The following is a 23,704-nucleotide window of genomic DNA, read 5'->3' as shown; positions in this document are numbered from 1 at the left end:
TACATGTGTGTATGTGCCCCGGCTTTGTATGAGCAGGCTTAATGTCTCGATGGTGAGCTTGGAGCACGTATGCATGAATGGTCATGAAGACACCTTGAAGGTTTCCTGGGGACATTGAAGACTAATTCACAGCGTGCACATTAGAAGAGGCTCATGAAGCTTGGAATTACACCGCATCACATCTATATATCACTGCTAATCGGGAGAAAGGAGCAAGTGTGTGTGACAGCGATGGAGAATGCGGATGGTAGAGGGACGTGGTTAGAATTCATTATAGTCGTGGATAACAAGCGTTCACATTATTTGCAGTGAGGAAAGCTTTCGACATAAAATACATGACTAAATGTGACATTCGACTGACATCAGTGGTGAGCGGTCAAGGCCTTCCCTGCATAACCAACCAAGAATCAAGAAATCATAATCATATTTATGATAAAAGTTCATTTGTGTTGCCAGGCAGATTTCATAGCGCCAGTGGCAGGTACTCTTCGTTTTCGCCTTCAGATTCAAGTGTGCTGGCGTGTGTCTTGCGTGAGTGATGGGGCTCTTAGAGTTGATAGACAGTTGCCATAGAGTTGACAGTAAGGACTTCGAGCAAGCCTCACGTTGAAGGTGCGAACACGTCCTGTGATTCGATAATCACTTTTGAGAGGGCAGCGCTCAGCACAATCAACAAATACAACACCACATACCCACCGACCGTTCAAAATTGTATTCTTGTTTTTTTTTCAACCCACAATAAACGAAGGAGTGGATTTGATTGCAGATATACTTGCAAAGCCATTTTCAAGACGGACCTTTCAAGAGAAACTCGCTCCAGTGAGCCGAGGTCGTCCATCACTCAGTAGTGCGGAAGTGTGCGTCTTTATATTATTTCTCCAGCCTTGATGTCATAAACGATGATGTTTTGAGGGGGCTTTATTCAAGTCAGACTAAGTAGGACTTCACGGAAGGCCTCGGTGTGAAATGCTGGTTACAACGATCAACTGAAAAACTAAATGCTTTATCGACAAGAAGTTTAATTTCAAATGACTGAGGCATCTTTTTATTTACAGTAACAATTTGCATGCAGTATACTTTTGAAAGTGGATGTAGGACAGCTCTCTGTCTGCCAAAGCACACTGTTTGTTGTGTATTCGCTTTTCATCTCACTTTGAACAATGTGCATGGCTTTTATGACAAAAGTCATTCTATGGCCTTAAATTGTACAGCATGAAACATGAAAGTCACGCGACATGTATTTTTGACAAGGTATTCTCAATATAGGTATTCTGCTGGGTCTCAATGTAATCATTATCATGAGATTAGTCTCCTGTGGGGACTACAATCAAGAATGAGAAAGGCATGGTTACCATTTTTAAAAATAATTGTTTGACGCTACATTTGCACATGTACCGTAATTAGACAAATCAATCGGCTTCCAATAATGGCCAACGCAAACAAAACTGTTAGGCATTCATTTTTTTTTAATTACAATGTATATGTAAGCAAGTACCATCATATTTGAGAACAATTCTCAGTCTTGTTAAATTTTTCTCCTGCATTTCTTCAACTGATCTTTCTGTCAATCTTTCATTTGTTTCCCAGTTTGATGCGTGCAATGCTACAAAATGCTTGTTGACGTTCTCCTCACGTTAAACTGCAGGAAGCCAAAGGCCTTCGGGGACAGGCAAAGTGAAAGAGAATGGAGACTCATTTCGAGTCAGGAAAGAATTACACTTATTCTAAATGGCTGGTGGATATTAATTAGCAATGCGCAGTCGGGTTTAGGTTGATGTGCAAGTTTTCAAAGTCACTTCGAACACCCGGTCGATACGAGGGAAAGGCGTTGTACATGTGCTCTGTCACCCGAATCAGTCGAAGGCATAGCAGTAGGGTTGATGCAGGTGGCGGAAGTGTGAAGACTGAGCAACATAAAACTTTAGCGAGGAAATGAATGCCAATCATTTGCATATCCACATCCATCTTTCATCCGCATGATTATACCACTGTGCAAAACATTGCATTTATTGATCAAATGCTGATATATGTTAAATATCGGATTTGAATTGCTTTGTATAAAAGACTATTTTCAATTTCTTTCCGCCGCTGTGTTTCTTGATATGTACAGTATATGCATATATCTGTGTGGGTGTGTGTGTGTGTGCGTGCGGGGGTGCCTGTGTGTGTGTGTGTGTATTTCTGAAATGCGTTCACAAAGCATCTTTTTGTAGTCAGTGTGAGTGAAACGATTGGTTGTCACTTATTAAGAGTTGCCTCAGTGTGGTGATAATGATACTATTGGCTAAATTACTAAAGTAGAAGCTCAGTCATGACTCATTGCAAGCCTGTGCCCTCATGCAAAAAGCCCATGGAATGCAAAGGCATAACTTATAAAATATGTTGTTAGTGCCTGTCACATTTTATATGATATAAGCACACTAAGGAGGTGTTTGGAAAGAAATGCATGCGCTCATTTTATGTATTACTCTGCATTTTGATGTTCTGATATGGTCGCCTCCTCTTTATGCACAAGGAGAACAACCCTACGAAGCATCTTTCTCACAGTCTGACAAAAAAAAAATCTCTTTCGCTTCTTTTCCATAAACAACTCGCTACTGCTGCTGTGCTGCTGACAGTGCAAACAAGACAGGAAAAGAGATTCTGACTTTTTGAAACAAAGAGATGGTTTTCTGAACCATGGAGTCATGATCTCAAGCTAGCCTAAAACATCTTGATGGGAATTTCATTTTGGGCTGTATTGAAACTAGACTTCATTTAATCTGGTCTCGTTTATTGAGATACATGTGTAAAAAAAAAAAGATCAAGATTTGGATCAAAGATCTGATTATAATTGTTTGTAAAATCTGAAGAATGCTCAAGTGGTTAACTGCTGGTACTGTTGTTTTCAAAAATAATCACAGTGCAACATGAATCAATTTGAACACCCCAATATTAATTTTCTTTATTTTCTGTAAATGTATTTAAAAAAAGAAAAAACTGATTTTCGGATATTTTTTCTTAATTTCTCAATTTAAAATATCATTTCAGTATTCCCAATATTGCATTGAGTTATACTCGTATTTATAAAATACACTATTATTTTGAACACAACCGCACAAAATAACACTGGCAATGTCAGCAACAGTATATGCATTATTGTGACTGTAGATTTTTTTCCTCATAAATTATACGGCCCACTAACATCTTCTAAAATCCTTCCAAAACATTTTTTTCTGTCCTCGTCTATTATTTGTATTACATTTTGCTTTTATCCATTCTCAAAAACTCAAGTATTATTCGCATAGTAATTTGATAAACTGGGATTTATTGTTTTGGAAACTACGTCTAGATGTCCCGAGGATCCACTTTAATACAAAATAAGTAATTGGGTAAGTTTTGATTTATGGCCGTTTTCTTGTTCCTCATCAGTGGCCCCGCCACGTTTGCAACAAATCCACTTGGGATGCTGTTATGATTCTTGGTGAGCAGCCAAAATGATGTTATTGTGGAGCCAACTTCTGCATCATGGCATATGAGGCGTATCACGGAAGACTACAGCAAACATCCTTCACAAAACTACAGAGGCTCTGCGGATAAACAGGATGTAACCTGGAAGTCCGGTACGCCAAAAAAAACATGTGAGGAGCATACTAATCTGTCCTTAGTTCTGTCGAGGAATTACATCAAAACCATCACATTACTAATTAGAAATGTATAATGTGAGTTATTAAATATCATATTGGTGTGAACGTACACCTTTTTGACAAGCCCTATGTACTGGTAAACTGGTATGGAATGTGACAAACCAAGAATAATGCGTATGCACTTTGAATATGTCATTAATATTTGTCAACTGTGGGCATGTCAAGCCAGGAGGAGTTCACGTCTCCATCGACTTCTGCGGTGTGTTCTTTGCTCATTTTCAGTCCTATGTGCCAACTTCTAGGCCGACGCAACATTTGGCCACGGCAGCCGAAGTGGGATTGGATGCGTAGGGGCCCTTCGGTTTCAACTGTGGGCAAACGGAAGCCTCCTGTTATAGCCATTTTATTTATTATTCATTACCTTAACTTAATTTGACTCGGTTGCATGAGAAGAGTAGCCCATTAAGTGACCTTTTGTCTCACCCAGGCACTGTATCCATATCGCTCTTCCTCCAGGCGACAGCCACACTCAGGATTTTCATGACTCCAGGCTTTAGAAAATGTTTCGAGACTGCAATAGAAAGTGCTGAGATTGTGCATACTCGTGACTTTAAACAACGGTGAGCTTCACTGCTCAGCCAGCCCGTATCGAAACAAACCATGTGCTCATTATCTTCACGGTGAGACGGTTACATAGTTCACATACATTAGTTCTCATTTTAAATAATTTCGTAAAGAGACTATAAGCGGATCTCAAATCTGCTGCGTGTCCTATCACCCAAGTACCGTAAAGAGAGCAAAAGCTTATTTCCATTTTCAGCAAACCACTGATTTACCCTTGACAATTAGTGTACAGAACTGCGCATGCACATTGAGCAAACACATTAAATAGCACAATTGTGACGTGCTGACAGGCATATTTTCTGAAATATTTTCAACTGCTTCCAGATATTATTCATTTTCTATAGCTCCTGCCCTCATTAGGTTGGTGAGCAAACTGGATCCTATCCCAGTTGCACGTTAAGCATGCTCAAAAACTAAACTATTATCTGCATAATAATTTGGTATTTTTTCAAGCGCAGACATATTTTTTTTTGTGTGAAGAGACCTACTGTAGATGCAACACGCCTCTTTGGAGCTGCGTGCGAACTGCAACACTATAAAAGGAGGTCAAAGTGGTTTTCATGAATGTGAATAAAAGGTGATTAGCATCGTTAAAAAAATTCACCCTCCACGAAAATGAGAAAATGATGACTTCATTTTTATGTTCATGTATTGCATTGGATGAGAACGTTGTCATCGACCTCCTCAACATGCTTGCCTCACAGGCACATCGCTGCTACTAACCTATATCATATTCGATCATATCTATGATCAATGTGTAAAAACAAAACCTGGACATGCGCCGGCTTGTTCCTATGGCGGCCACACGTAAAAATGCCGGACTCCATGACTAGGATGTTCAAAGTTTTTATTTTTCTGTCGGAAGAGAAGGAAAAACTCCTATATTGTTCACTCAAATCAACCCCCTGTGTAGATTTCAGCATGTGATAATTGGTGTTTGGTCAAAACCTAGCACTAAAGTCCATTATTGTGGAGCCCACAAAGGGAGTCGTGGGAGTTATCACAGACAGCATTTTATTGAACTTACATCACAAACTTCCAAGAGGCTTGGAAGATGAACAAGGGCGTACCATAACGCCTGAAGTTCAGGACGCCACACACACGGAACAATCAAATTAATCTTTGGTTTCGTGAGGGAATTAGGACAAAAGCACTACATTATTCTAAAGATAGTATTAACATTAGATATCATTTTGGAATGAAAGTACACTTTGTTCGCAACCCAAAATGTGATGAATTTGCTCTGCCCCTAATCTTAGCTATGTCAATTTTGAATTACTATTTTTTTTTTCACTCAAGAAAATACACTACAGACAAATAACTATTCACACTAATACACAATTTAAGTTTTCAGTAAAGATAACAGTCATGTTTTGAAAACAGAGAAGCAAGCTGAGGTACCTGGAGAAAACCCACACAAGACAGGGGGAGGGCCCAAAACAGGATAGCCTGATCTGAGATTGTAACCCATAAAGCAGTTAAATTAACAACTTATTATCCAGCAGGGAAATCAATGCAATGTTTTTTTTTTTCACCGTGTCAGCAGCCTAACACCTTTAAGTGCATTTAGTGTATCCGTGTTCATGATATACCCGCAATTACGGCCCACATACATCACAGGCCCGAATTCATATACAGTAAAGTGTACTTAATGTACTGTACCTACCCACATACAGCCGGAGTCCCACTGGGAGTGATTTGACCTAGATCACTCTGAGAGGGATCTGTTAGCACCTGACTTTTCACTCCCACATTCAGAATGCTTCCTTCACTGGAACAAAATGATGCGTGTCCACACGCAACCCCAACACTTACACCACTGAGCGAGCAGAACATCTCAACACTACTCCTTCTTGTCTCATTCCCTGCTGGGAGCCAAATACTGTACATCAGTATACAGTATGAAAGCTGTGTGTCTGTTCTGAATTATGCTTTGTCAGTGAGCGAGATGAGGAACAGAAAGAAACAAAAGCGGGGATGTGACGACTATAGACAAAACACGAATGGATGAAAGAATAAATGGCACATTATAGTAACTGACAGTGGAAGGGTTCATTTGCCTGATTTCCATTCCGAGGCAGCGTGAATGTGAGGGTGGATGGCTGTCTATGTCTATATGTGCCCTGTGATTGACTGGTTACTAATTCAGAGTGTAGTCTGCCTTTTGCTGAAAGTCAGCTTGGACAGGCTCCAGTACCCCGCAACCCCGAACAGGAAAAGCAGTACAAAAAAATGGATAGATGGGTAAGTGGAACAGCAGATGAAGAGAACATTTTACAGTTGAAGTAATAATCCAGGTGGGAATTCCTCTAAACCCTGTCCTGGAAAATGGCCGACACTGTGCCTTAGGAGCGATGTCAAGGACACTCAGCATCAAAACACAAAAAGCATCCCGTGCCAAGAAGCACTCCAAAAGGGTTAGGACTTCAATAGTAAGTATCGTAGGGCAGACGCGTTTGGGCTCTTGTCCAAATCTGTCCATTTGGGCGGATGACATTTTTGCTGTGGTATAGATTGCAAGATAAATCATATAGTCGTGAAGTCATGCAATGGAAGACTTGCTCGAGGGCACTGGCTCAGCCAATATGACTACTAGTGGACACTTAACAAGTGGTAAGAGACTGAAAATATTTTTTCCAGATGTGTGATGCTCTCGATAGAATCATGATGAAGTGAGTAACGGTGTTTATGACTTGAATTTAAACTGACTGAGTTTTTTCCTACAAGCCGCTGACGTCCAGATGTGTCTTTGCCTGAGTGGATCAAAGGATCAGTGTTCTTGTCTCCCCTGCTGCACTAGATGACTGGCAGACTTTATTACCCCTGAGCAGGAGAGATGCATAATTGAACAATATATGAAATATGGGGTTTTCTATAAGCAACGATAATTAACACTTCTCCAAAGCTTGGTGATGGAGTTTGTGAATGCATGTTGGAATAACAACTTGTACTGTAGGAGATGAAATAGTCCTAGAAAGAAATTTCAAGAAACGAGTGGGAACCCTCATGCAGTCGGATTAGAACCGTAATAAATCCTTATGATAATTGGAAGCTGCCTTTTTCATGCAGCGATACATACCTGTCTTTCATTTTCCTATTGAAAAACATGTGGATGCAGGAATTTTTTTAAGCAGGCTGTAGATCCAACCAGGCAAAGGTGGGTCCTTATTTTTCGTTATATTTAAACATATTGTGACAATGTTACCAGATACCAAGAAAAATTGGCTATCAAATCGGCTGCAAATCGATTCTCATCATTCACCCCAAAAGAGACCTTCAAAGGAATGACTCGATTTCAAACTCTAATCAGATCTCACTTGGATGTTGACATCTAAATGACTTTCAATGCTAACTAAATTAAGATTTGGAATACAGCTGACTGACTAATGAGTGGCTGATGGGTTGGAGAGAGAACAAACCGCGTCTTAGCACCCAACCAAGCACGTATGAAATACTGAGTGAAACGTGGCCCAGTAAGACTACCTGTTACGCATCACAAGCTCAAAGCCGTCATCACGGTGTCTGCGTCTCTTCTGAAACCAGAGATGCATTTCATCTCTGAGCGCATGGCCAAAAGTGACGGCACCCCCCGCAACAGCTCTTTGTCACTCAACAGAGGAGACAAAGAGAGGGAGAAAAACCTCACACTCGTTATATTGCGCTAGAGTGACACACTTGAACTGAGATTTACAAGTTTTGGTGCTTATTTGGTGAAAATAAATCCTTACTTGGGTCTGTAAAGTCAATAAATTTAGCAACAAAGAACTGTGCCAAGGGAATAAGCAATTAGATTTTTTAAATTATTATTATAATTATTATTGTCATTATTATTTTCTTATTTGATTGGTTGTTAGTGTCACATGGGGCGCTGTGCCGGCAGGAAGTTGATGAATCAGAAAAAACTTGATCAGAAGCCATTTTATGGACAGTGTGATTCATTAGACGGATTGTAAGATGTTTATCCTGGACTGGAATGAGATTTTACCACTGGATCTGTTAAGATAACTTTGTCTTTTCTTAATAAAAAGGTGTTGTAACATTTGTTTATGCCCTTTGTCTATCTATTTAATTAGAATGATAAAAATGTCATTATATTGGGGAAGACAGCCAGAATGACACGCTTAATAATAAGTGTTGCACCGCCAAATTTTACCTGAGGGGTTGAGCAGCCGCCAGGTAATTAGCGGGTCCGGCCTGCCAGTTGCCAAGCAGCTGAGTGTCACATTGCTGCCCTCATTCACCGCCATGTCTTCTGACATCTTGTAGATGTTTGCTGGAACTGCGGAGAAAAAAAAAAATGTAAACAATGCCCTATGCACACTTTCCCGAAATGCTTTTACTCACAGCTACTTCGTTATAATAACTGACAACTTCATTATTTCAGATACTTAAGTTCAAGCAGAAGTACTTTAACATTAACAAAGAGAAAAACAAGTTGACCTTGACTATCTTCGCTGAAGGAAGGCTTCTGAATATCTAGAGCGGTTTTTTTTTCGTTTTCTTTTTTTCCCCACTTTCAAAGCCTTTTGAGATACAGCACTTGGACTCTCAATCACCATATTTGTAATTTTCTGCTTGAGGACCAACCTCCAGAAAAATGCCGGAATATCGTATAGCTATGCAATGCAAAGGTGAAATGAAGAATACTTGCAATACAACACAGTGTTTGAACTTAACTTATGATTACAGTTTGTAACACGGATGAATTAAGAAGGTGCAGTCGGCTTTTTTAGTATGACAGCAAATAGGGATGGGATGTAGAAGACATATTAAGGGTTTAAGACACTGAGGGGCGGAAGGGCTCCGTAATATGTTTGAGAATGGCAAATGATCTATCACTGGATTTGGTACATAAAATATGTAAAACTTTATACTAAGCATTAGCTAAGCATTTATAAATACTGAAGCAATCATTTATGAAGCATTATTCTGTCTGACATGAATAATCATTTGCATATAGTTTGTAAATACAACAACAAATGTTAAACTCATCATTAATAAGCATATTAGTAAAGCATTGGTACTTAGTGAGTTTAATCATTTGTAATGCATGTTTTTCCACATGAATAATCACTACTCTGTAGTTCGTAAACAGTTCTAAATGGTTTACGCATTATTAATATGCTCATCCGTAACATGCTTCATGATTGCATTTTCATACTTTATAATTGGCAGATTCAACATAACTAGATTATGTGTTGCATCATTTACCAATCAGTCCTTTAGGAATAGTTAGTAGTTTGTAAGCTCATTTGGAAAGCTAACTACATACCAGTGATTATTCATGTGCAAAACATGCATTATAAATCATTAAACTCAATAATTACCGATGCTTTACTAATATGCTTATTCATGATGAGTAAAACATTTGTTGTTGTATTCACAAACTATATGCAAATGATTATTCATGTCAGAATAATGCTTTATAAACGATTGGTTCAGTATTTACAAATGCTTAGCTAATGCTTATTAGTGTGATACCATAAAATCATATGAATACTGTTAAGGGGGAGAGCTTCTAATTTCTTTAATACCTTATTCCGATGAGTAGCTTTGATATCAGCAAAAATGTTTAAATCAAGGTTGCCCATTATGAATGAAATTTTACTTTTTTGAACAAATGGCACAGTGGCAAAAAAGGCGGCGGAGTTGCTGTCATTTTTAAATAATTGTTTCAGCGTAAAAAATGTATTCGGTGATTTTCATTCATTTGAATATCTCATTGGTTTTAGAAAAAGGCGATCCAAAGATGATTGTTTTAATCATCATATAGACATGTGTGCCTCACAGTTCGGAGGTTTGATCCCGGGCTCCGAACTTCCTGTGTGGAGTTTACATGTTCTCCCTGTGCCTGCGTGGGTTTTCTCCGGGTATTCCCATTTCCTCCCACGTTGCAAAAACATGCATGGTAGGTTAAATTAACAATCTGAATTGTCCCTAAGTGTGACTGTGAGCCGTGGATGGTTTGTCTGTGTGTTCCGCAACCAGCCCGCTTCTGACTGCTGGGATAGGCTCCAGCACGCCCGCGACCCTTGTGAGGAGAAGCAGATGATGGATGGATGAATGGATGAAGAAATGTTGTCAGTAATCGGGACTGACAATGACTATCTGGTCATAAGAGAAGACTTTAACATTCATCTTGACAAAAATTTGGATAAAAATACCAAAGAAGTTTATGATATATTTGATACTTTTGGTGTCTCACAACACGTGAAAAGTCCAACGCATACTCAAGGTTACATTCTTGAACTCATCATCTCGAAAGGTATTGACATTTCAACAGTTGATATTAAAGATCTGGCCATTTCAGATCATTTCTGTGTGTTCTTTGAACAAAAAATAGAAAAACAAATACAAATACATTGTGGCCATTAATAAAAGCTATATTAGCAAGACACGAGCAATATGTTTCTGAAAATGATGACTATTTCACCATCTGTGAATGCAGAGACTGCAGATGAACTTCTTGGATGAATTCATCGGCGAAACCTCCAATGTCCTAGATGCTGTTGTTCCTATTAAAACTAAGACCATTTCATGTCGACCCAAAGCTCCTTGGAGGTGCATTACGAGCGCAATGACTTTGAAATCAAAGTGCAGGAAAGCGGAGCGTAAGTAGAGAAAAACTAAACTCCAAGTTCATTTTGACCTTTACAGACAATATCTTTGTAATTTTAACAAAGAGCTAGTAAAAGCTAGACAAATACACATTTCTGAAATCATTAGCAAGAATGAACAAATATTACAATAATTTGCTAAGGTCGACAAACTCACAATTCCCCCAAATCAAATAGAGACACAACTCCTCTCAACAGATAAACGCAATTAATTTGCCTGCTACTACTGGAAAAGTCATGTCAAACATTATTACAAACCAGCAAAATTACAAAATGATGCAGCGCTTAAAATCACCCAGGAATAATTCAATTACCATGACAGAAGTAGATATAGTGGATAAACGTTGAAACTTTGAGCAGAGAAGAAAATATAAGGGCATATGTCTGTCAGTTGTGGTTTAAGGTCCATCAGATATTAAATTAATTAAAAAACCCATCTAGACTGCACTACTCAATGTAACTGACTCGTGAAACTGCCTCAAAAATCCCAATTCTTCGTCAAGCAGTTTTTGAAGGTTTTTCAAAAAGTAACACCATCATTATTTTTACTTTGGTAACTATTACATCCATGAAGAAATAATTAGTCACTAATTCAATTACGATTTAGATAATATCGTTTGACTACAATAACTACGATTGCTTTACTTTTGTAAATGTAATTCATGCAACAAGAGTGCTGCGACTGCACTTCAACACCTGAGCACATATCTGAGCACAAAATCTCATCTCCGTGTCATGTGCTTGTGTGTCAAGTGTGGCAAGATGTTCTTTTAGTATCTTTAAGAATTTGGCATTTTGAATGAATGAATCAACGAATGGATGAATGGCTTGAATGAACAGTGTGAACAGATTTATTTTTTTTTTTTTTTGCAATGCTTGCTAATGGTTTCATAAAAATAAAACACTCAATTACAGAGTCCGTGGTTTGTCTGTCCAGGATTTTGGGTCATAAAAATGTAATGAGTTTAATTTAGATATTTGCGCTTTTTATAAAAACAGAGTTTTTTGAGTTACCCGCGCCTAAAAACATTCTTAAAAGTGCACAAGATAATGTGACTTTTGTGATTAAGAGTAAAGACAGGATAAAAAGGGCAACGAATTCTATTCAACAACACCTGGATGTAAATGCGAAAATGCGCATACTGTAGTTGCAGTAAAAATCGATTCACTGCTTAAAGTTGTGACACCCAAACCGGCAACACACTGGCATGACCTTTACTATTTAAATTCACACGTCTACATATTGCGGAGTTGCAGGTGTGTCTTTTAGACATATTCAGAGGGGTGAGGAGCACAATGCCCAAGAGGAGCCCGTCTGTCTGACTGGTCGGATCACACAAAGAAAAGATAAAAGGTGCAGGCATAATTTTCTGGAGAGTTCAAACAAAGAGCATTGCGATCCCAACACAAATCGCAGTCATCTGAATTAAAGATTAAACCAAGATTATGCTGGCCACTAGTGATGATCGGATCACCCTCTTGGACAGTCTTTCAAACATGGCCGAAGTGGTTCACCCGCAGCGATTGTCAATAGCCCTCTTGTCATATGTGTCAATGGAATGGCCCCATTTAATTGCATGAGGACATCCTGCAGCCAGCATAAAGAAGATTAAAAGAGATTGCAGTTTTATTTTTAAGGGATTCGGTCTATGCTTGAGGAGGGGAAAAAATGGAAACGTGAATTGTTGCTTTCATTAAAACATCACAGAGTTTCATTACGAAGGTTCAAAGCCAGGAGGAGAATATGTGTGGGAATTTATTTCTCGAAGGTTTATTAATATGGTTGTATTTAGCTGTTGCTCTACAAGCATTGTCAATTTAAAACCAATGTGACTCCTTATCGGAGTGTTCGTATTTTCGCACATGCACACAGTTTAGTACATTTGCAAAATTAAATGCATACCGACAACAATGACGGTGTCAAACCCGTCGAAATTCACTTGCTTTCTGCTGGAATTACAAAATAAGTCACAATGACTGACATAATAATTTTAGAACTGTTATCTCGGTAAAGCGAGCACATCTGAGAAAGATGCAAAGTGGAAAAGTGTGCTGTGGGTCTGACGAGTCCAGATTTCAAATTATTATTCGTTTCAAATTGTTTTAGGAAATTATGGATGCCGTGTCCTTCCGGCCAAAGCGTAAAAAGACCCAGATTGTTCTCAGTGAAAAATTCAAAAGCCGGCATCAGTGATGCCATGGGATACATTGGTGAAGACACCATTAATACTGGAAGTGACACGCAATCAAAGATACAATCAACAAACCACAGCTAAAAAAGAGCGTACAGTAGTAGAATAATTGATCCAGGGCACTACGTACGATAAGAAAATTGGACAGCGGAAAGAGCTCACCGAAGTGCCCGTTTTGCTTATTGCTAGATACATTACCCATTTATACAGCAAAAAGACTGGCTTTATCACCTTGTTGAAAACTAGACCAGAGGAGTAATAGCTACAGTTAGCCTCCATTTATGTGCTGCCTCGGCGCAAGTATTTTGCTCAAGTTTCCTCATCCCATTTGCACAACAGTACTTGTGTGAAAATCAGCTGAGAGCTGCAGGGGGTGTAATTTTATTTTGCAACAACAGCCATGCAAGCACACATGTGGTTGACTGTGGCAAAAATGTATAGACAGCAAGCTGAGACCTCATGCTTTGCACCTCAAACAAAATGTTATATTTTGTTTTTATATTATAATATAACTGAACTTTAATTCCAGCAGGAAAACACATTTATTTGTATCTAAAATAAATAAATAAAAGGAAGCAATGCTTTTTTTGAGTTTCCTCTTTCATTTGTTCTTATTGTTTCATTTAAATAGTTAGAACTTATGTACAGTATGACGTAAAAAAAGACAGGGAACGTACTAATACGTCTTTGGTAGAGAGCGCTATTGCTTTAAAAGACGTACTTGTACGTCTAAGGGAGTAAATGAGTTAAATAGTTAGAAAAAAATAATAATTCATAGATATTTTTTTTGAAAAAAAAAAAATCTGAGATATAATTTTGGGCTATATCGCCCAGCCCTATCAAAATGAGAGAATAAAAAAGTTGATCACTTTGAACATTAAATATTTTTTTGCAATGTATTCAATTGTATATTGTGTAGGTTGAAAAAGATTTGCAAATCATTGGATTCTTTTACCTTTTACACGACATCCCATACTCATTGGAATTAGGTTTTGTAGTTTTGTACTAATGGAAAAAAAGTCTGTAAATTTATTTTCCATCTCCTTTGTTGTTATGGCAAACATATTAAAACTAAAAGCCGAGTGGAAACGCAGACCCATAGTGGGCGGCACACCCCAATATTTGTCTCTTCATCTTTATGAAGTAAAAAAAAAGTTAAAAAAAATCATTTCAACCTGAGAAAGTACCAACAGCCAACTTTTGAATATGCTCACCTCATTAATTTAAGAAGTGAGTTTATTTTTCTGCTAGATGTTGTCCTGGTAGATTGAAACATATTGACTGTGGAAACTGTGACGGCACCTGACCTTTCCATCAAAAGTGCTTAATACTGTATATTGCAGTGCATATGATCCATTGTCATTCGCCTCATACAGTACTGCAAAAAGCAATACTACATAAAAACAACCTCACTGAGAACTAGGGACTAATTCATGTTTAAGAATTATGTTATATTAAGTCCTTGATGTACAATAATACTGTTCAATTGCTCTTTTCGAACATAAAGGCCATTATAGAGCCATTGTAGACTGAACCACATTTTGCCGATAGCAAAACAAGCAATAATGTGTACGTGTATGATCATACAACAGCAGACGCATTATGTCAAACAAAAAGACCAGCGCTTGAAATGGCGCAAAAACATGGAGCTCTTGGAAGAACACGGGCATTAGGAAGTAGCGAGCAAGATGGTGTGTGATGGAAGGAGGAAATGGCTTCAAAAGAATCGTTTGAATGGGTCCATTATCCCATGATAATTCAGAAAAGGTCACTTTACTTCCTGGGCCACGCTGCCGAGGAGAGGAGACACATACTTGAGCACACAAGCAATGCAACCCACTTGCCTGGATCATGCTCAGTGGCACTTTTGAGACGTTTCATAAATACCACAATGGGTTGAAATGAAAAAAAGAAGTGAAGAAGGAAATATTTGTTCGTCTTTTTAAATCTGTTTTGTTTTGATGCCAAAATGAGGTTAGGGGTTTGCATTCGGGTCAATACAAATATATTGAAAACAGATTAAGTCTCATCCGCTATGTATTGAAAGCGATAGGATATAAACATCTCTTTTTGGGGAGTGGTCAAAATAAATAATTTTGCAGTTTTTCATCATCAAGGAGAAGTGACTCTAACTCATTTACATATCACATCTCAGTGGACAAAACATATTGAGAAGGGGTCATAAGAGGAACGGAACAGCTGTCTGCAACTTTATAACCACTCTGCTATTGTGACATCTAGGAATGTTTCATGCCGATGCGTCCGAAAGGAAAATCTGTTTATGAATGTAAGATGGTAACAATTTGTTGCCGGGTCAAATTGGTTAAAACCATAGAACTAAAAAGAATTTGTGACAAAACAGTACAATGTTAAATAATTGATGAATATTAATGGAAGAAATATTCATTTAAATTAATTAAATGTAAATAGTTTAAATTAAGTTTTCAATTACTCAATTGAAATGATAACATGTCACATTTAAAGTTTAAATTAAAAAATAAAATTCTAATAGGATTTAAAAGAACAAATCTAAAATATATTTATTAGTATAATTTAAAATATAAAAATGAAAAACCTAATAATATGGCTAAACATATGACATAAGGCGTTAAAAAGCATTTTGACTGACTTTTAAAGGACAGATGTTAGCTAGCTTGATGTAAATACGACAAAAAAAAAGCTCAGAAAGGCAAAACTGAAATAAAAACACAAAAATACGTGTCCGAACACAAGACATCCCAATCTATCAAATTACTTCACGGAATAGAGTTCATTCTCTCATTTCTAATTAATCTCAGTGTTTCTTATATCTCTAATAGTTTTTTTTATTAAGTTGTTATTTACCTGACATGTTTCGGCGGGATTCTTTCGCCTTCTTCAGAGTGAAAGACTGCCGCCGAAACATGTCAGGTAAATCGCAACCTAAAAAAATCTGTCTGAGATAAAAGAAACAATGAGTTTGAATATCAAATTACCTTGAGGATAATGCATACATTTTTGAGCGTGCATATTTCGGGTCTCATAAAATATTATTTAAGAAATTACGATAAGTATCGACAGTAAATATAACTTTAACAATTATAATGCCAGCTCTACAATGAAAACATTAAATATTCACACAAACACTCACACACACTAACAGAAACGTACTGGCACGCGCACACACACATGCTCCTACCAATCTGAAAAGATTGCTCTACATTTCATAAAGATCTAATTGGATTGGTGTGAACCCAGGCTGTTAAATCAGGATTTGTTTCATGCGCAGTGCCCCCTGGTGCTTTCTTGTCTGAGCCCTGCTCAGTTCACCACTTTTGCTTGCACTGCAAATGTGCTTTTTCTGATCATTTGTTTTCCAATGATTTTTGCCATCCCTGCAAGCACATTGTCATCTTTGGTTATGTGGTCCTCTACTTGGGTGTGTTACTGAGGTCTACGTATGGCACCACGGAAATGTGGCACCTCTTGGTGTGGATGGCTCCCACAGGCAGTTTTTCCTCACCTGATTTTACAGTGCCATGCCATGTCTGGATCAGTTAACATGCATGTGTATTCGTGTGTATTTGGATGGGGCTCCCATGTATGTGAGATGAAAGGGCTGGGTTTTTATTTTGTGGCCATTTTTATTGTCTGTTTTTATCTCTGTAAAGCACTTTGTATTGCATTTCTAATATATTATATATATATATATCCATTTTATTTGATGTTTTGATTTGATATACTAAAAGACAAAGATGATTTTTATACAAGGCTAACAATAACTTTAGGAGCAATTTTTCTATTCTACAAATTTTGCGGAGCGGCAATCCCAGGGACCTTAAACTACGGTTTTATTAAATTTACGATTTTTTTTAATTTAGGACTTCAGCTTTTGAATATTTCAGTGTTATCAAACATTCCTGTTTTTATCAAATAAAATTATGTTGCCACTGCAATTGTTTGTTCAGTGCCCATCTCACTGTTTTTGAACAGTGGGAGGAAATCTGAGTACCTGCAGTGGATTTATGCAAGCACATGGACATCATGTCACTGGCAAATACATTTAGCGTATTTATCAGAGGTGTGCCTGAGATAAAAATTAAGTGGTGAACCACAACTACAGTAATATACAGTAATAAAACTAAACGGGACTTTGAGTGACACAGTAGAGAAAAAATAGCAGACAATCATGGAGAAAGAATCAATGTTTGCTTCTAGCTGTCACATTAGCTGAGACAAATGAAGTTCCTGGCAGAGTCTGGAGGTAGACACAGGCCATTCAATGATCAAGCAGTTAATAATCCGGCACAATGGCTTCAATGAAGACAGGGCAATTTGTTGCCATGGATCATCGATTCACATATTGACCTTTGAACACACAACTAATGGTTCATATCTTCTATTCTTAGTCGTACAATAGCTTCTATTTTTCTGTTGTTGTGTCTCTTGAAATTATATCTGCTGATATTGAAAGTGAATATAAAATGGATATTTCTTTAATGCAATTGATGCATTTGTGTTCCTTCATTTTTTAATTAATTTCTTAATTTTGAAGATGCGCTGGTAGCTTACCTTGTACAATGAGGTAGACCAATGAGGGCTTAGGCTGCTGCTTTGTCTGTATGGAGCAAGTGTACGACCCTTCATCATAAACATCCACCTGCATAATAATACATAATATAAGTTATTCATATTTCATTCTCATCACGAACAACAACATGATGAAATAACATTTTAAAAATAACACCATTTTGTATATATATATATATATATATATATATATGTCATGATTTGTATTAGTTATTTTTGTTTTAGTATTTAGTTTCATGTTTTGGCCTCGTGTTCCTGTGTCTTGTCTCGTCAATTCTATTGTGTCCACCTGTGTTCGTTTACCCAAGCCCTTGTGTTAACCAATCCGGTCTTTCCAACCCTCCGTGTCTTATCCAGGTGCTCCTCGTTGTCTCGTCAATTTGTGTGTATTTAGGTTTCTGGTTGCTTTCAGTTCCTGTTGGTCCATTGTCAGTGTCACTGTTGCTTGTCCCTGTCATTGGTTTCCTGTCGTTGTCCAGTTTTTCCAAGTTCCTCGTTTGCCTTTTGTTTTCTGTTTATTAAATGCCCTTTAAGTTACCCCTGCCTGGCTTCCCTGCGTTTGGGTCCTCATCTACCTCAACCCGTTACGTTATTTTTATATATATATATATATATATATATATATATATATATACAAAAACACAAAAAAATTGTTATATTTGAGTGATATTTATGCCTGTACAATGAAAGTTTGTTAGCAACGAATATTTTGAAGTGTGATGTTGATGCAATGGTATGAAGAAGCATGCAGGGCACATTTAAATCTTGATAAGTTATACAACCAGCAATAAGTAGAACACACAACCCCCTTTCCCCACAGTCATGCATCTTGTCTCCTCTCTTTTGTCACCTCTTGGGTCATTATTACCTTCTGTATGCGTAGGCTGTACTCAAGTTGTCCTTTTGTAACCAGATCGACTCTGGGGTCCAGAGACCACTTGTCCTCACCGGCAAAGATAATGTTTGATCGATTGAGCCAAGCCACCTTGGAGGCTTTGTCATCAACATAACACCTGTGGGCACATCAAGAGAAACTGATGAGAGGGGATAGAAATGGAAGTCTCAGTTTTTCGGCTATTGTGAACTAAACTATTGGTTCAGTTTAAAAAAATATGACTTTTATGATAGAAGTATATTTTCCTCACGAGGTCACTGTCACCGAGCAGAAGCAAGAAGGGGGCAGAATGCTCATTTAAAAATGCGGACAAAGCATAGCCTAAAGACAAAAAAAAAAATCTAAGCCTTATTACCAACACATTGTACTGACAATTGAATGCACACAAACATGATGAGTCAAATGCGGAAACGTGGCGACAGAGTGTTACAAAATTAACTGTTGTTTCCTCACCTTCAAAACAAATATTTGAAGTAAAAAAAAAATGTATCGATGCATGTATGTATGATGTCTGTATTGTTTGTTTTGTATCCTAATAATCAAATAGATATACTCAGTAACTACGTTTCGTATGCCAGACCCCATCTGGGTAATAACAATGTCATGATGACATTACTTAACTGTGGACACTTGAGAACTGTAGCAACCTGGTGCTAAATCTTTGTACAAACTTCCTCGTAGACAAGTACTGATTATGTTTATTTACTTCACATTAGCAGCACCAGTGGGGTTTATTGGCTTTGTCTTAGATCAACAACCGTGGTGCATTTTGCTCCAATGATCCTGACCCAAAAAAATGTCCCAAGCGCTTTACAACATATGATTAGATTATTGTGAATGTATTCTCCATTCCGAATTGATGATAGTTTCTAATCAATAACTGAAAAGTTATGTTCATTTGTCCATCACTAGAAAATGAAGGTTCATGAAACACTTTAGTAATTACTCTGGGTTTGAAGAAAAAGGCTAGTGCAATGGAAATTTAGAAAATTCCCACTGCCTCGTTAAGCCTAGAAAGCCATGTAGAGGAGTCAAAATGATCGCAAGTGCTTCATGAGGCTTTATTTATCCATCGCTATCTGATGGTGGATATACACGCATATTTCAGTGACTCCTTCAAACTCACAAAGCTATGCGGGGTGCTCTGGGTGTGCATTCGGAATCAAGCGTGTAGATTGTAAGGGAAGTGAAGTGAGGCTTTTTTTGGCAGGCGACCTTAAGTCATTAATGGTCGAGGTACATCCACCTCAGCCTGTTACACAGTGGGAGCTGGTTACGGGCTTCAGATCACAGCATGAGTCTCTGCTGAGCTTTCATTTCTTTGTGCAGAACTCATTCTATACATTTATTCATTCCATCTTTCTCACCAGCAATAATTGGGTCACATAGTTTTTCAAGATTCTACAATCTACCTTTGTGGCAAAAACATTTGTTCAGCAGGCTATATAATGAATTTTTGTTATAAAGCACATGAAGGATGCAGTGGAATTATGCACGCCTCCCTCCTTATATGTGACTTTATCTACTTTTGTATATTTTGTGAGAGTTTTGTGATCGGAGACTGTTTGGGTTGGATTGGTTTGATTGGCCATTTGCAACAAATCAAACTAGTCCAATTAGACTTTTCACTGTGGGTGCATCCACTGTGTCAATAGCTAATGAGCGGTTTCCCCAGCACTCATTTAGAATGACTTGCAGAAAGCTTTGTGGTTAATTTTGTTTTGTTCCAAGTCGTACTGATTCTGCAGTCTGAATTGTATCTTACCGTCGCATTGTTACACTTATCTATAAGTACCGCCTCTCCACACCATTGTCGTCCATCTCTTTGAAACTTCTTTCTTCTTTATTAATTAGTCATTTTCCCCATTGTGGATTTAATTAAATCTGTCTGTTAACTCAGTCACTACCAGCCAAGTAAAAAAATAAATAAACAATTTATATTTGACGTCTTGAGCCGTCAATGGCAGTAAATGAGTTAATAGCAGCACGGAACAGATATTAACCAAGTCAAATCAAAATCAAATGAAATTCTTTGAGTGACTTTGTGCACCAGATGTTCGTCTCCTACTTGTGCACCTTTCAAGATATAATTTGCAGGAGGACTTGCTCAGAATGTAGGGAATAAGTAGAAGTCTTTACTTCTCGCTCTGGATAATGAGGAACTTGCCGGGAAGCAGAGAACTTTATAATCTTTGTCAGAGTGGTCATCACAATTTCAGACAAACAGTGAAGGTGTGTCACAGTGAAGCTAGTTTGCTTCAGCTGTGACAGCGCCTTGGCGGACCAGAATGACAAAAAGAAGCTTGCTTCCAGGCAACATGATCAAATCATAGGAAAATATTGCCTTCGAAGTTAAAAAATAAAAAACTTTGTGGGTTTGCATCCTTGCAATATTTTTATTGGTAAAGGTTTCACTTTTATTGTGCTTTTTCTACCGTCACCCTACTCGAAATGCTCAAATGCTGATATCTGATTTGTCTACGAGTGAGCCCTCCACTGGGAGCAAATGGGGGTTCAATATCTTACGAAAAAAAAAAAAAACTGAACTACCTGAGCCAAACTGCATCTCACTAAATCAAATATAACAGCTGTAAAACGGTTCATTGGAACAAGTGTTGACCTAAGCTCTGTGTAATATTAACAACAATAACCATGATGATGGTGGCCCCTCCTACATACAGAAAGTATTTTAATATTTTCAGGATTCAGGGAATTTTACTGTCATATCAACACACACTTCCACATGATATGCCATAAAATATGATACCTGAGGTCCAAAGGCTTGTAAAAATAAAAAATATAACAACAACATGAGAAAAAAAAAATACCCATTTGTGTGTGTGTGTGTGTGTGTGTTCGTTTCACGGGCGACATCCACACACTGGCCTTTTGGATTGGAATGCATGATTGTGGATGTGGATATTGTCACTTATCCAGGTCATTTCTTTCTCAGGGCATCGAATTGTTGGAATGCATGAGTGCCAATAGCTCGCCTTTAATCAGGCCAAAAATAATTTGCTTTAGTGAACTGTGAAGTGCAACTAAACTGCCACAGCAATTTGAAGTCTTGTAGATGGAGGTGCATTGGTATCTGAGAAGTGCAGGAGTCTGGATCATTACCTCTTCCTAATTTCAGTGTTAGTATAACCTTAAAGCAAGAATACCTGCATAGAATGAACATAAAACCTTCACACCAAAAGGCCACAGCCTAAATCAGTGGTCGGCAACATGCCGCACAGTGGCCACAATTGTCTCCCCGCCAATCATATCTGGCCTGCTAAATGGAATTGATTGGGAGAAAAAAAAAAAGATAAATTGGAATGTCATGATATTCACGTAAAAAAAGGCCTCAATATCGTCTTGGTCTTTTTTTCGATACAAAATAATGAGCCGTTCTGCTTAAAAATGTAATTTTATTCGACTAGGAAGCGCTTCACTTGCATATTTCGGGTGCCTGTATTCACGAAACAAGCACCAGATTGGCTGCCTAAACCAAGTGGCGACGTCACCATGTCACTTGATATTATTAGAAGGAAAGCAAAATTTGCCTGATGAAAATGTCATTTCGACTTGCTTTAGAATTGACAAGTGTTTAATTATTTATTTATTCATTTTTTAAACCGCAAAGTAAAACTCACAAAGCCACATACATTCAAGCTCTACTAACACGATATATCTGCTTTGGGAAAGGTCAGTAAATAACAACAATAGAGTATCACAATGTTGCACATTTTTACATGAAGCTTAGAATCAACTAAAGGTTTGATAGAATTGCACTATGAGTCAGAGCAAGTTGCTCCCATTATCATTTCTAATGTAGGAGCTTGTTTTTATACCTTCTTACTGCACTAATCAGCATTTTCTCCCTTGTGGGCTCATTTTCCACATCGTATTAATTGGGTTCATAAGCATTCCATTTCATGCTGCTGCAACTAATTAGTGCATTTTAGTTGTGTTGTTGGACTTGAAAGGTTAATTAAGGGAGGTGTCAGCATATCAAACATGAGATTGACAGGCATCGGGTCAAATGATAAGGTCAGTATGTTCCTCTGTGATTTCCTGGGAGGGAAAGGCCGAAATCACGTTGGATGCTGGACTTGAGAGCCATTCGTAAAATAATTGGAATTATAATGAACCACTTGCAATTCACACATGACTCAACTGTCTCAAACTAATGAAGTGTTTCAATTCCTTAACAGCTCAAAACATTTCACTGTGGTCAGTATGTACTACATGCTATGCAAATATTAAAATAATTTAAGCCTTGTCAAAAAATGTATTAATTTGCTTCATTGTTTCACAATTTGTGCTGTAAACCAAAACACTTTCCAATGTGGTTAAAAATAAGACCTAATCATCACTCTTACAGCTGCTGCGGGCTCTTTCGTAGCATTTACTGTCGACGATAACAAAAGTGCTTAAACTGGTCCCCTGCGTGTGTGGAAGGCTAAATCAAGTTTACCACTGCTTCACACTGCACCAACTTAGACGTTCAAAGGTTTTAACTCTGGTTGGCTGATATGAAGACAATGTCGTACTTTGTAGGATTCTGACATGTTGAGCACATCACCAAATACTAAACCTGTAATATGGGGAATGAGTAATTTGACTTTTAACATTTTTTATTTCTTTTACCCAGTCAATGTTAAATTGGAACAATGAGGTATAATATTCCGAATAATTGAATCATTAATTTGTTCATTATTCACACCACAGAAATTTGCCGCTAAATTATTTAAAACCTTGTTATGGATATTGTCTGGGTCTTTTAAATAAAAGCAACCAAATCACCATCTTGTCTTAGGCCTGAAGATTTTGCCTTATCAGATCCAGCAAACACAGTAACAAATTCAACACATTGGGTCACTCACTGATCACACCTGTCATTATAATTTTTTTTGGAGAATTCAATGAACTTATGATAAGGCAGTGGAAGTTGGGTACACATAGCCTACCTTGGAATGTGGCCTGAGTAATGGTATTTCAAATGCCTTTAATATCTCATGGGTAATTACACTTGTTTTTTAGTCATTTAAACTTGATGGCTAATGACGGAAAAGTGCACCCAGTGATTTGAGAACGGCATGCAAATTAAAAAATAAAGAAAGAATTTGAACGCAACAGCCGAAAGTCACAGACAGTTCCTGCTGTGTGCTAGACATGGTAAATGTTACAGTAAGT

General features: G+C 37.8%; 1 protein-coding gene across 2 annotated transcripts in view; it reads right to left on the bottom strand.

The window, feature by feature from the left end:
* The window catches only part of lsamp (limbic system associated membrane protein), a 210,667-nt gene that overhangs the window by 19,165 nt on the left and 167,798 nt on the right, over positions 1 to 23,704 (bottom strand). For both annotated transcript variants that reach the window (XM_088300720.1, XM_088300719.1), the window contains 3 exons: positions 18,497 to 18,641; positions 17,611 to 17,698; positions 8,404 to 8,529 (listed from right to left, as the gene is read on the bottom strand). In XM_088300720.1, the coding sequence (XP_088156846.1) occupies positions 8,404 to 8,529; positions 17,611 to 17,698; positions 18,497 to 18,641 (359 nt within the window). The remainder of the gene's footprint in view (positions 1 to 8,403; positions 8,530 to 17,610; positions 17,699 to 18,496; positions 18,642 to 23,704) is intronic.

Source organism: Idiotropiscis lumnitzeri, chromosome 7 (assembly GCF_059441095.1).
Source record: "Idiotropiscis lumnitzeri isolate Australia: NSW breed Sydney's pygmy pipehorse chromosome 7, RoL_Ilum_1.0, whole genome shotgun sequence".
In the NCBI taxonomy this organism is placed as follows: domain Eukaryota; kingdom Metazoa; phylum Chordata; class Actinopteri; order Syngnathiformes; family Syngnathidae; genus Idiotropiscis; species Idiotropiscis lumnitzeri.
This window is presented reverse-complemented; position numbering and strand designations above follow the sequence as displayed.